Source organism: Nothobranchius furzeri, chromosome 5 (genome assembly GCF_043380555.1).
Source record: "Nothobranchius furzeri strain GRZ-AD chromosome 5, NfurGRZ-RIMD1, whole genome shotgun sequence".
In the NCBI taxonomy this organism is placed as follows: Eukaryota; Metazoa; Chordata; class Actinopteri; order Cyprinodontiformes; family Nothobranchiidae; genus Nothobranchius; species Nothobranchius furzeri.
The window spans coordinates 51,158,647-51,173,127 of record NC_091745.1 but is presented as its reverse complement, the minus strand read 5'-3'; the positions used below and the strand labels follow the sequence as shown (position 1 = coordinate 51,173,127).

Sequence of the window (14,481 nt, the reverse complement as noted above, 5' to 3'; positions counted from 1 at the left end):
TGAATTTGGCGCATCAGTTTGTAATCACTTCCTCGCTGACTACACTGTTTCGGTCACTGTATCTCTTACACGAGCAACGGTAACAGAGCTCAGAGCAGAAAAAAATACAAATAAAAATACAGAAGGAGTATTGAAACCACTGGAGTGAAGGTGGAAGGTGGATAAACCATAAACACTTCACAGAGAGGAAGGCCATGAGGCTTAGAGGCTCAGGGATGATAGTTGGTCCAACTTACACAAAAAAAAGTGTTTCATTTGATTGTCTTTACACTTTCATTTTTTAGATAGAAAATAATAATTAGGTGAAATTAACAGTTTCTACTCATGCAAAAAAAATATTTTATCAACATACGATGAATGTATTCTGCATCCACAGACCCTCCGTTTTCTCCACTAGCAAAAGTAAATCCAGTTCAGGGTGCTACTCTTGCTGCAGGCAAATAGTGATTTATTTATTTATTTATTTATTTTGGTTGGCCAACTGCATTTATTCTGGCCTCGGTCACTTTGGACAACTGAAACAGTTCTCCAAATGTTTTCAACTGCATTTTCAGACACTGCTTTCAGCAGTGATGCCGTCGAGTCTTAATCCTGTAGAGAGCTTGCGTGCGTGTCTTTGTCTTTGTGGCACCTGGTACGTGAGACGTGCTTACAGCACATATCCTAACTCTTTATGTTTTATGTAAATCTGTGCCGAGTGTTTGTTTTCTCCCCCAGTTTCCCACAAAATGGAACCAAAGTAAAAAGGTGAGACTGACAGTTAAATTAAAGCGGTGATCTGAAATTAAAATGTTTACTGCACACCGGTAACTAAAAGACAGGTAGCAAATGTGTATACGTATATCTCATTAATGTAGTGTTATAATATAATTACTCTCTGCTGGCTGCACGAAGGGCAGCTGGAATATTGAATTCCCCTGAGGCACAGGGAGAGATGGCAGAGAGGCCTCTCGCTGCTAAATAAGAAATGGCTCCTCGTCTGGAGATCTGAGAAAGGGTTAATTTGATTCCATTTCAGATAGTCGTTGTGGCAACAATCGGCCGGTCTGCTCGGTCCCTTTGACGGGGTGTGAGATTTTCAGGTTAGCTAAATAGAAGACTTTATTGTAAAGGTAATTTGAAATTGTGGATGACTTAAATTACAGAGGTCCTTGCTCTCTTTCTCATCTGCTGCCAGCTGAGGATAAGAAGATGCCAGGAGAAGGAATAAGAATATCAACAGATGCAATTTACTGTCTGTGTTTGATCATTTTGGCATCAGACTCTGCCAACATGCAGGGCTATATACATTATTTAATATTAAGGAACCTTTTGACTTAATTTTCCCACAGATGAAATTCCTATTAGCTCCGTGAGCAGTGTTTGCTATATATATATATATATATATATATATATATATATATATATATATATATATATATATTCTTCTGTATATCCGTATATTTGTTCTATGTGTCGATTCATAATCATCTTTTTCTTATTTAATACAGTACAGTAATTAGAAGGTTTTGTTTTACCTTCAGCTGAAGGTAAAACAAAACCTTCTAATTACTGTACTGTATTGAATAAGAAAAATAAGATTTTATATACATATATATATATATATATATATATATATATATATATATATATATATATAATTCTGTCCTCCAGCCTCCGACTCTAAGGAGTTGATGGAATAAGACACGGGTGGGTGGACGAGTAGTAGGAGGAGGGGGCATGCAGGCATGCTGCCGGAGCACAGTGCTCATCTCCTGTGCATATCTGAACCAATTCAGACCTTTAACATGCTCAAGTGACATTTGCATTCATCCTCGAAGGTTGTTGCCTTTTGCGGGGGAGAAATAAGTGAGTAACACCAGAGAGGGCTGGTGTTTTTCTCTTGCATTAGTCAGATGGACAGTGTCTTCCTGTCCCCAGTTCCATCAGATGGAAAAGTGTTGAGTTTAACACACACACACACACACACACACACACACACACACACACACACACACACACACACACACACACCTCGTTTTCTTTTAGTTAAACTATATCTGTTACCCTAAGGGTGACACAGTTTAAAAGTAATGGTCTGAGATGACTGACACTGTGGCTTTAAATAAAAGCTGCCTGAGATGTGACTAGCAACACCCACACACATAAAAAACACACACACCCCAAAATAATTTTACAAGAAGCAGAAGAAGAAACTCCACTGCAGCCAAAGAGAACAGAAAATCATTTGAGGAGGAAGCCAATCTGGTGGCACTGCACTGTGAATCTATTATGTTGCTCTCTATCTTATTCCTTTATTATTTTTCTCTGAAGAATAAAACTCCACGTTTGACCTCTGACCAAGAAGAAAAATGACCTTACACATTCAGAATAATTTTCCGGCTTATTATAAAAACTATAACCTCAGTCGCCCTTTGAAATGGATACTGATTCTTTAAATTCTTCCCTGCTTGTTTCAGGAAATAGTGAGATCCTCGCGATAGCAAGGCACAGTGCCCCAAGTTCACTACAGAATACTCACTTCTTTCTCTCTGAAAGTCACCGTCCCATTCCTGTTTCTTTTTTTTTATGATTACATGACACCTGGAGTATTTCTCTTAATCTGAATTATCTTTTTTTTCTGACTCAGAACAGGCTCTTCGAGGCATTTGTCTTTTTTTTAGATGTTACTGCATCCATTGTCTAAGTTATCGCGCGCGCACACACACACACACAATGAGATTCATCCTTTGTCATCACTTGTCATTGACTTCCATTCATTTTTGTGGCTGAATTGCAGCTAACCCATACCCTAACCATAACCAATAAGGTTCTAATCCTAACCTTAACCCTAACTAAAAGTTAACTCACACCATAGTTCTAAAACTCATTTTTAGGGGATTTTCCTTTGTGGGGACAAGCCAAATGTCTCCAGAAGTCCAGAAGGTCCCAAGTTCCAGAGTAAAATCAAGAAATTGTCCCCAGAAGGTAATAAAAATATGACCTCACACACACACCAGCCCTGATCTTCTCTGGAACATAACATTTGGGATTGTGCTGAACCTGAGTTGCAAACCATTTAGTTTTTAAAATTAGTCTCTTTGAGGCCATCAAAGCCGATGAGTGGAACTCGTTTGTATTTAATATTTGTTTAATCACCAAAAAAAGTAAACGATTGGTGTTTGTTATCTGTCCTCCACCAGAAGACGAAGAGCACGGTCCCGGTGGTGCTGAGCGCCGGCCCCAGGTGGCTGCTGAATGTGACTTGGCAGGGAGCAGAAGACAACAAAAACAACTGTGTGGTGTACAGCAAAGGTAAGCAAGCAGCGCTGGAATCCTGTTATCTCTCCACAGTCCACAATCCTCCATCCTCTCACCTGCTTTACTTTCCTTCCTATTTTTCTCCTCGCTTTCTTTCTCCTCAAAGTCACAAACACTCACAAATAATTGCACCTGCACATGCACGAGACAGCACTTTTTATCTGTTTTTGCAATCCAGAATGTTATTTATATCTGCAGAATTCTGATTAAGAACTAAGAAACTACGCTTCACATACAAAGTTAATGGTCTTTAGATTCCCCAAGATGATTAATGCCCTCTTTTTCCTTGTTAAACTTAATGACTCCTTATTGCAGGGCAGATAGTGAGGACAGCGGAAGATATGGGCTAGCAACTTTATTCCAGGTGCTTTCACCAATTTAGGCAGTTTTGAGTCATTTAAATTAATATATTTGAATTTGAGATTTTAAAAAGGATATTTTAAAATTCTAATATGTAAAAATATAAAACATTACACAACAAAAACCTGTTTGACCCTCTGTCAGTAAATAAATAAATGCCTGCGTGTGGAGTAAACCCTCATTAAAACTGTCCAGCACAGTTCAGTGGAGAGCTCAGATGGTATCAGAAGATGTCTTAAAGCATATAAAACATCAACACTTCACTTCTCATGAAAGCAGGAAGCTTCCATAGCTGTAATTGGGTTGTGACGGACATTAAGTCGAAACACATTAAATAAAAACGTAAATAAAGTTGTGAACTGGATTCTGATGGGTGGAGGAAAATAGCTCCATTTATCACTTTTCAGAAATGATTACCCCGTGACAATACCCCCAAAGCTGAAACGGAGCTTCTTTTCCCTCAAAGTGAATAAGTGGCAGGAGTGGGATTTGCAACCCGGATTTTCGGTCTCCCAATTCTCATCTACTAATCACTAGACTGCACTGGGGAGTTATCCTCTTAACCGGCTACTTAACTTTGTGCTCTTTATCACCAAATCATTAAAGTTTTGATAAGCTGTTAAAGAAGATTATGCACTTCTTTAAAATCTTCTAATCTTTTTGCACAAAGACTGACTGTATGAAACAAAAAAAGGGAAATAACAGGATTTTTCACTTCTTTTTTTTTACCCCCAACTTGAGCAAATTTCCCCACACACTTCATCCATGCTTCCTGGAGATAAAATCAGTCAGAGCGAGCATCATCACCTCAGCTGGGTATTGCTGGATGTTCTTTTGTTTGTCCCTTGTAGCTTGACCTTATTAAATTAAATACAATAACATCTCCAGACGAGCCCTTGTGAGAGTTGTTTTGTGTTGCTCTGTATGAGTTCATTACTCTAAATCCTCCACAAGAATCATCGCATGCTTGGCAACAGATAATAACTGATAATGGAAGCAAATGTTGGAAGCTAATTATTAATTTAAATCTCTGACCAGAAGTTAATTTGCTTTTGTCATTTAAAATCAGACTCTAAGTCGAAACTTAGTCAACAGAAAAGAGAAAAAACACATTTTTTTTATTTAGTTTTAGTTTTCACGAGATGTGTGGCTAAACTGTTGTGGTGGAGCCACTAGGTTTCAAAAAAACATTTCATTATATTAAGATACCACAAGAAATCAAATATTCAGGAGGAGTCTTTGTGGCAACATTGCCAAAGAGTATTGGATAAATTGGTTGGCTGTTCGTTTTTCGTTTTTTCTTAAGCAAAAGTTGTTCCACCTTTTGCTCTTGGTTACTTTTTTCTCTACAGGAACTTGAAGCAAGTTCAGAAAGTGGTGAAGCCTTTGATGCCGTCCAGCCGTTTGACTCACACACGCAGACTGTGACCCGATTTTTGCTGCTCATTCTTCTCCATCGCCCTCTTTTAAATATTCCAATCTCCCGGCAGAAGTGACAGTGAAAGTGAGCACCCGAGTGGTGAAACAGTCAAATCTTTGTCAAATTCAAAATTGAATTTGGCCTTTTTTCTGCTTCAGTTTTTAAGTTGTGCTGGAGTTGTGATTATCTGAGTGGTGTGGATCAACTCAAGGGAAAAGGGTTTCTTAAAGTCCAAGACTTGCTTTCTACCTGGACACATGGAGACCTGAACTGTTTGTTTTTACCCCTTTGGTGTCTTCTCTTCTGGTGGACCGATCATTTCTCCCCAGCTTTATTTGTGAAAAGTAAATATCAATGTAGTTGCTGAATATGTTGTGGCTTACGTTTCAGTGGTCTCAGACTGCTTGTAGGGTGCCTGCAAAGATAGTAGCAGTTCACTTTGAATGTTTGCTAGTATGAATCTAACAGAGTATCTCTTAAGTAGAGAGAGGTGAGTGGTTAGAGCGGCTGTGGCTTTATGATGGCTATTCTGTCCTGTGATTTCTGCATTCCATTTCCGTTCATCCTCCATCCCTAGAATATTGTCAGGATGTAGTAAAGAGCTGGACACAGTAAGCGCATAAAGGACAGGATTCAGAAGAATCATTCATCTGAGATTTGCTGTGATAATAAATGATAAATGAGCCGCACTTGTATAACGCCTGTCAGAGTCAGAGGACTCCAACGCGCTTCACACTACAGTGTATCAGTCATCCATTCACACAATGGTGGTGATGTGAATGTGTGTGTAGTTTCCAGTCCCTGTTAGTTATTCCTAAGGCTCGTCTGCAGATTCTAGGAGATAGAGCTTTTTCAGTGGCTGGCCCTTGGCTCTGGATCAGCCTCCCCTTACAGCTTAGGACCGCTCAGGCGTTACAGGATTTTAAGTCATTGCTTAAAACTTATTTGTTTGACCTAGCTTTTAATGTTGGTTGATCTCCGTAGTTATTGTTTTACTTTTATCTAGTTTTACTGAGCTTTTATGTAGTTATTGTTTACTCTCAACTCTCAGAGTTTTATCATTTTCATTGTCTACTTTTTAACGTGTTCATTTTGGGTGTGTTTTGTGTGTGTTGTGTACAGCACTTTGGGTTGCCTGAGTAAAGCCTGATTCATGCTTTTCCGTCAGCTCCTGCAGGGAGCGACACGCGCGCACGGAAGGAGACATTTTGCCCTCTTACTTCTCCGTCTCCTGGGGAGTGTTGCAAAGCAATTCCCTGCCAGGACAACAGAGGGCGTGGCGCTGTTCTGAGGTATCCTGTCATGTATCCGGTCCAAGATAGTGTGTTTATATTGTGTTTTTTGTATATAAGAGACTTTTCAACACAGACAAATTTGTCTTTCATTCTCCTCCACCTCTTCATTCGTTCGCCACCTCTAAACCCACGTTTCCTGTCATTTCCGTCCACAAATAAAATGCCTGCTGCGCATCTTTTCACTCCTCCAGTCACGGGGAATTAAACGTTCATATTTTTAGAGTTTTTTCACGAAGTATTCTTCAATCTTCTCCGTGTTTGCCGCTAGTTATCCTCGGCTCTCTTTAAGTTTTTGAAGGCGCAATGGCGGCAGTGTAGACGACAGCGGTGCCCTGACCAATCACAAGCTTGCGTTCTCCGTCTCGACGGACGGATGTTTAGAAAAGAGAGCTCGACTCCGTGCGTCCTTGCGGGGCTCTCCAAGCAAGCCCGCAAGGACAGATAATGGCGTTGCGAGTCTCCGCACTGACGCAGACGCAGAAGCATGAATCAGGCTTAACAGTAAGTGTACTATGTAAATAAAGCTGACCTTGACCTTGATGAGCTACAATGTAGCCACATCGACTGAGGCGAGGCTGCCGAGCACTGGCGCCACCGGTCCCTCCAACCACCATCAGCAGGCAAGGTGGGTTAAGTGTCTTTCCCAAGGACACTACAGCAGAATTCTCTGTCCAGAGCCAGGATTGAACCTGCAACCTTCTGATTACTGGATAACCCGCTCAACCTACCGAGCTACTGCTGCCAAAGTACATGTGTTATATTTAATGGATGTACGCGAGTGTGTGTGTGTGTGTGTGTGTGTGTGTGTGTGTGTGTGTGTGTGTGTGTGTGTGTGTGTGTGTTTTGCAGTTCAAGCACTGGAGGGGTGCTTGTGGTCATCAGTTCAACAACAAGCTAACACAACAACTCTGATTTTCTTCTTTTTTAAATAACCTTTTTTTAGATTCAGCAAAGTAAAATAAAGTTTGACCTGACGGTATGTTTTCAGGTTGTGCATCAAGAAGTTACAGACCGTGATGAAGGTAACAGTCAGCATCATGTCTCATATTAGGATTCACAGGAGCCATTTCTGGGATAGTAGTTATTGTGAGAATTTTCTTTCTTTCATGGAGGGGCAGCACTGAAGAGGAAGTGGGAAACGTGCAGTATCTGTATTTCCCAGGCTGTCAGCACGGTCCTGTTTGTTTTACATTAAACTCCCAGGAAGAGCCTTCACAGTCAGCCATTACTAAAACACTCAGCTTCTCCACTGCGCTATCTCATTATCGAGAAATCCACCTGGAACTCCCACAATGCTCTCCTCCACACTCCAACAGTCTATTTGAATTTCTGAAGTTACAGAAACAGGCAGCAAGTCTGCTGAGTAATTATATGTTACAGTAACACCGGAGAGCACGGAGCGAGGAGGAGGATGGCAGACAAGAAGACAGCTGAGTATTTTCTGTACAGATAAACAACAGAATGATAAACAATGTGGCAGGAGAGTAGTATAGACTTACAGAGAAAACAAATTCAGATGCAGGTTGATGTTTTTCATCTCATTGCTGTGAGTTGATTCTGTTAGGGAAGGAGACAGTTCAAACTTGCATGTCTTGGTATTTTTATAACTATTCTTATTGTCTTAAACAGATTTCTTCAACTTGGGTTCTGAAAGTAGTAAAGGTGTTGGACACTAATTTAATCAATACATTTGCAGTGGTCTCTAGTTGGAATGAGCACCTTGCAAGTTGTACTCAGAGGGGAAAATAAACTGTGCTGGTTTCAGGAACTAGATTAGAGGAGAGCTCAACACAACTGGATTTGGAGTCTTTTTTTTCCTGATATTTGTATACCTCACCTCACATTGAATAACAGCAATGTGATCCTACCACTGACTCTGTTTGCCCTGGGACATACCATACCAATTTATTTGTAACAGTGCAATTCAACACAGCATGAGAGCCATCTAAAAATCAGAATTAAACAGTTCATTTAAAAAAAAGAACAAGCAGTAAAAACAAGTGAAACAACCATTAAAACAACACAAGAAAATAAAAACAAGAATAAAAATGGTCATATGCCAAAGGCCAAGTCATAGAAATGAGTCTTCAGCCTTGACTTGAACACAGAGATTAATGAAGCCTGCCATGAAGTTGTGGATGTTTTATCTCCGCAAAAAACAAGCCTTGGGGTGTTCTGCTTTGTGGTGACGTTGCTAATGATTACAGTTAGCTTCTACTAGTCAAGACATCTGCGCATTTTCTGGATGCTAAACCAACAACAGCCTTCAACTTCGCGAGCCAACATGAGTGAGTCCCATAAATGTTAAGTGGCATTGTGATGTAGATCCGTCAAGTTTTTAGAATGCTAGCGTTTTGCCGTCTGTTTTTGTTTTTTCAGAAGCTAATGCAGGTGGTAGGTGTAGGAGACTTTTTCATGTTCAGCCAGCAGGAAAAACTCAGAGTGACAGATTATAATAGTAAATAATAATTTAAAAAATAGTTTTTCAGTTTACCACACCTTTAAAGAAATATATTATTATTGAAAACTTCAAACAACAGAAAAGAAACATTGATGCAATGAGCGACGGTAGCAGAGGAGTTAGTGCCTATCCCACAACCAAAGGGTTGCAGATTCTAGCCCTGTTCGGTCTGTTGCAGTTGTTGTGTCCTTGGGCAAGACACTTCACCCTACTTGCCTATTGGTGGTGATTGTAAGGTTGTTTTATAAAGCACCTTGAGAGAGTTGAAGAACCCTAAAAGGCACTATATCAAATATAGACCATTTACCAATTTATCATTGATGATTTACATAGCATACTAAAATGCTTCTCAGTTCATCGTTACTTTACTGAAACTATTGACCGATTGTGTAGGTTGCTATCTTGCGACATCACCAATGCATCAAAGACACATTGCTCACATCCACTGACTCAGTGACGTAAGAACCGGATTTAATGCTAAATGACTTTTCAAACTGCAGTCACTTTCAAAAACATCAGATCGGAATCAGTACTGCATATGAAAGTGACCTGGATCGGACTTGGAAAAATTCAGTTATGTGCTGTTCAGACTGTCACAAAAAAATCAAATATGGTTCGCATTTGGAGAAAAAAACTGATTTGATGCATTTTTGCCTGCAGTGTGAACATAGCCAATTATTCATTCATTTTTCTCCTATTATAAATTGACCCTCTAGTGACACCATCATTAATAAGTGAGTTGATTATGTTAGACCAGGGGTGCCCAATCCTGGTCCTGGAGGGCCGATATCAGCAGGTTTTAGTTTTAACCCTTCTTCTACGCACCTGAATTCAATCAGCAGGTGATTAACAAACTTCTGTAGAGCCTGATGAACTGCTGCACAGGTGATTCAACCTCTGAATCAAGTGTGTTGGAGCAGAGAAATCACAAAACCTGCTGGATGCTGGCCCTCCAGGACCAGGATTGGGCACCCCTGTTTTAGACACTGGCCTTCAGTAACTGATGATTGTATAATAAATTAATATCACCATAAATGTTTTAATTAATGATTTGTTTGAGTGATAAAGAGGAAACAATTAGCCTGGCAAGCCAGACTAAATAAATATATTGTTTAGTCTGGCAACGCTCCATTGACGGCTCTCGGTTGTGGGGTGGGTTCTACCATTGTCTTTCAAATGACCTCCACGTGCTACTGGACAATGAACAATGTGGATGTTGGTAAACGAGGCAGTCTGCTGTTGAAGAAGGCAAAAATACATCCTTTTTTCTAAATAAAGGACTTAAATACAACTATCTGCTCCTGATTCTAATGAAGCCCAAGTCCCAATAGCCCAAAATTGATGTAAAAGCCCACCACACGAATAGAGGACCCTGATAAGCCCACAAAGCAGATAGAGTGCTGTGATTGGTCCACAATGGTTTGAACCCCCATAGAGAGCGGTGATTGGCCAGCCAGAATGCTGCTAGGGGCTGCAGAGGTTCCACTGGATCATTCCTTTTGGAGAACAAACTTTGCAAAGCAAGAATTTGGTCTAGTTCAACAGGCTAGGAAAGGATAATAGGAAGATAGAAAACTTTACCATTAAACACTGTGCACATAGCTTATGTGTGCAGTTTGTGTTTAGAATTAAATATTCAAGAAAATGATTAGGCATGAGCAGCCTAGCAGCTGTGAAGACCTTTTTTTTAATATTTTCTGTTTATTTTTCTGTCAAATAAATTGACATTTTGGAGGCCTTAAAAATTCCAAAAACTCCTTCTGCTCAATTTTTTTGCAGACGTGTGAGTCGTGGTGTATACTTTATATTTTAAAGAGCTCCAAAAAAGTTAAATTTTTTACCTTTGACTTTAAATTTGTGTGTGATTGCTCATAAATGATGGACAGGGAAAAATATTTAAAAAAACTGAGTTGTTGTGTATGTCGAAGGGATGGGGCCAGGCCTCAAACTTTGACTACTTGCCCAAAAAATATGAATGGCTATAATTTCATCATCAAACATCATGGAGTCATCCAATGGTACATGTAATAAATGTAGCATTTTGTAGCTTTGGAGGCGACGGGGTCAGAATTGGAGGCTCAGCTCTGGGCTGTTGAAAACCCCATAGATAGCTCTAGCTACTTAGCTAGCGTGGGCCTAACTAGATCAGAACCACCCCTTAGCGGTCCTCCAGTAGAACCCGATCAGCTGTGGTCTCGGGCAGGGTGAGTGATGGTACATAGAAAGCACAGAACTCAGCCCGTGGGACACCACAAACCTGTCCACGTTTCAAACAAATGTTCCCTGCTCAGTGATGTACCCACTTAGGGCTGGGCGATATGGCCTCAAATCTATATTGCGATATAATCTGAAGCATGTGCGGTAACGATATATATTGCGATATATTTTTTCCTCTGTTTATATATGTCAAAATGACATGCTTTTAAATATCCTCATGTGGCAAATATATGCCACTTGAGGCATATAGGCCTCCTCCTCCTCCCACTCCATGCTTGCAGTCACTGCCGTTCTGTTGTCCCAATGTCAGCAGGGTGCACATCTTAGTGACGTCATGTGTTATCGTGAAATCGCGGTATTGCGATATAGCCAAAAACTCTATCATGACCCAATTTTATATCGTTTCTACCTTATATCGTTTATATTGCCCACCCCTACACCCACTGGCAAGCCGACTCTGATCATTGGCAGCTCCATTGTCAAAACGTGGCATTAGAGACTCCAACAACCACAGTAAAAATGTTTATTTGGCACCAGAGCGGGTGGCATTAATCCTTACCTCAAACTGCTGGCTAAGAATAAGCATCATAGGCATCATTTTAACCGAGGACACCTGGGACATGTGTGACTGGCAGCTGTGTCGTTTCCCCTCCCCCACCCCACCCCCCTTTCAAAAATTCTTGCTGATGTAGACTTATATTTTTCTTACCAGTGCAGATCTAATACCTACGTCTGCTCCAAGCAGATAGTCTGTCCTATACTTTTTAAATGTCACATTTGGCACCTAATTATTTATACTTTATGAATAAACATAAAACCATAATCAATTTAGATCAATTTGCTACATTTCTGAAAATGTGCCCTCGCGTCATGCTGGGTACTCAGTTTTACCCAGCCACCTGAGCAGCTGTCAGCAATTATGATAAGCAGGAGAAAATGTTGCCCATCCCTCATTCTTCTTTAGCTCCTAGGGGTAAGTGTAATGTTAGATAAATTGTATGTTTGGTTAAGTAAATTGCTTTAAGAACTATTTATTTATTAACACTACTTGAGACCAATAAGCTGTAATACTCTAAATGTAGAATATAGCCTTGCTTGGTCTTTATTTGTTTTAATCAGAAGATTCTAGGATTCTTTTATTCATTAAGGGATCGTACCCTCCGTTTTGATTAAAAACAGTCAGATTTATAAAAATTAAGAATTTATTTCGTTTATGTGGAGACTCTGAATCTGGGCAAAAGGTTAACTATGTGTCACACGTTGGAGAGGTTACATCTCCAATCTGGTCCGGGAACGCCTTGGGGTCCTGCCGGAGGAGCTGGTGGACAAGGCCGGGGAGAGGACGGCCTGGAGCTCCCTAGTTGGGATGCTGCCCCCGCGACCCGGACCCGGATAAGCGGAGGAAGACGAGACGAGACGAGACGAGAAAACTACTCTGGGTACCCCTGCTCTCCATCCCTGATGATGATAGCTAAAAGATCTGCCTCCCATCCTATTTTTAGATATTCTGGGAACCACCAGCAAACCTGCATTCTGAGAGCAAAGTGCTCAGTTAGGAACGTATGGAACAATCAGGTCACTGATGTATGATGGAGCTTGGTTATTAAGAGTGTTATATGTGAGAAGGAGGATCTTAAAATCTATTCTGAATTTAACAGGTAGCCAATGTAGGGAAGCTAAGACGGGAGAGATATGATCTCTCTTTTTAATTCTCATCAGAACTCTAGCTGCAGCATTTTGGACAAGCTGAAGACTTTTAACTACATTCTGTGGACTTCCTGAGAGTAATGAATTACAGTAATCCAGTCTTGATGTAATAAATGCATGAACTAGTTTTTCAGCATCACTCCTGGAAAGGATGCTTCTAATCTTAGCAATATTCCGAGGGTGGAAAAAGGAAATCCTACAAACCTGTTTAACGTGGGATTTGAATGACATGTCCTGGTCAAAGATAACATCAAGGTTGAAAGGCATTAGCTTTCTTTACTGATCTGCATTTGTAGGCCTCTGAGGTATATGATGGACTAACTAAGCCAGGTTGAGCAGATGTGGTATCTTTCTGACTTTTCTTTAAATGACTAGCTTGCTTTGGCCTCGTAAAGTATTATGAGTAATACAACAGAAAATAGGAGCAGGTACTTCCTGCCTGGCTCCCTGATAACATGCAACTTTAAATTGTGTGAGGAGGGGGGATTTTAATTATTTGTTTCTAACCTGCTCTTTTAAAACTTACTGGAGGAGGTGTACAGGGTTATTATCTGTTATCTGGAAACATAGCAACAAACTGTGATGGAATAATAGCTAAGGCACTGACACAATGTAAAAATTTCATTATCAGTGTATTAGAAATTTTTACCCTAAAGGAGTCCCTACCACTGCTCCAAGCAGCCTGCTAATTACATTTAATTAAAAAAACAACAGATAGATCAACAGAATAATCTTCATTTGGAAATTATTAATGATTCCTCTACAACATTAATTGGTTGCTTATGTGATAACTAGCTACATTCAGGCTGGGACGAATCGAGTGGCGAGGGGCTGAGGATTTAACCAGGGATTAACCTATTTCCACAATCCAAATTTTTTGAAAAGATACACAGATGCTTTTTAAAAAACACAATAAAGATGAGTTTAGAAATCCAGATCTGAGGGGATGTAAAGTAGTGGATCACTCGTCGAATCAATACCTTTGCAGTGTTTATGTTTGTTTATGTTTATGTTTATGTATTTAGCAGACACTTTTGTCCAAGGCGACTTACAAGTGATAATCGGCATATTGCCCTTGAGGCTAACAACAACAATAACAACAACAACAACATTGACATCAGTCATGGAGAGTAGGGAACAAGGAGTGGACAGTAGAGGAGTGGACAGTAGAGAAGGGGGACGGGTGCAGGGAGGGTGCTAGTTTAGAAGATGCTCTCTGAAGAGCAGGGTCTTCAGGAGTTTCTTGAAAATTGAAAAGGAAGCCCCTGTTCTGGTAGTGCTTGGAAGGTCATTCCACATTTGTGGAACGATGCATGAGAAAAGTCTGGATTGTCCTGAGCGTGGTGTAGGCACTGCTAGCCGACGATCCTGTGATGACCAGAGCGGCCGGGCCGAGACGTAAGCCTTTGCAAGAGGATTCAGGTAGATGGGAGCCGTACCATCTCGGACTTTGTATGCTAGTGTTAGCAATTTGAATCTGATGCGTGCTGCTAGCGGTAGCCAGTGGAGCTCAATGATCAGAGGGGTGACGTGTGCTCTTTTTGGCTGATTGAAGACCAGACGCGCCGCTGCGTTCTGGACCATTGGTCTCTAGTAGGAATGAATGTCTTGTATGTTTTTCCTGGGGGGTTAAAGTTTCAGCATCATCTATCAGAAGGAGAAGATAGGTGTAGGATACTTTTTTCCTGATCAGCCTACATGAAAAACCGATTATAATCAAA

The 14,481-nt window shown here is 40.5% G+C and overlaps 1 protein-coding gene across 2 annotated transcripts in view; it reads left to right on the top strand.

Moving 5' to 3' along the window:
* zfpm2a (zinc finger protein, FOG family member 2a) overlaps positions 1-14,481 on the top strand; it is a 206,717-nt gene that overhangs the window by 115,630 nt on the left and 76,606 nt on the right. Inside the window, exon 5 of one of the 2 annotated variants that reach the window (XM_054740524.2) lies at positions 3,186-3,294. In XM_054740524.2, the coding sequence (XP_054596499.1) occupies positions 3,186-3,294 (109 nt within the window). Of the gene's footprint in view, positions 1-3,182; positions 3,295-14,481 lie in introns of both variants that reach the window. The other variant, XM_015949298.3, reaches the window with a different exon arrangement.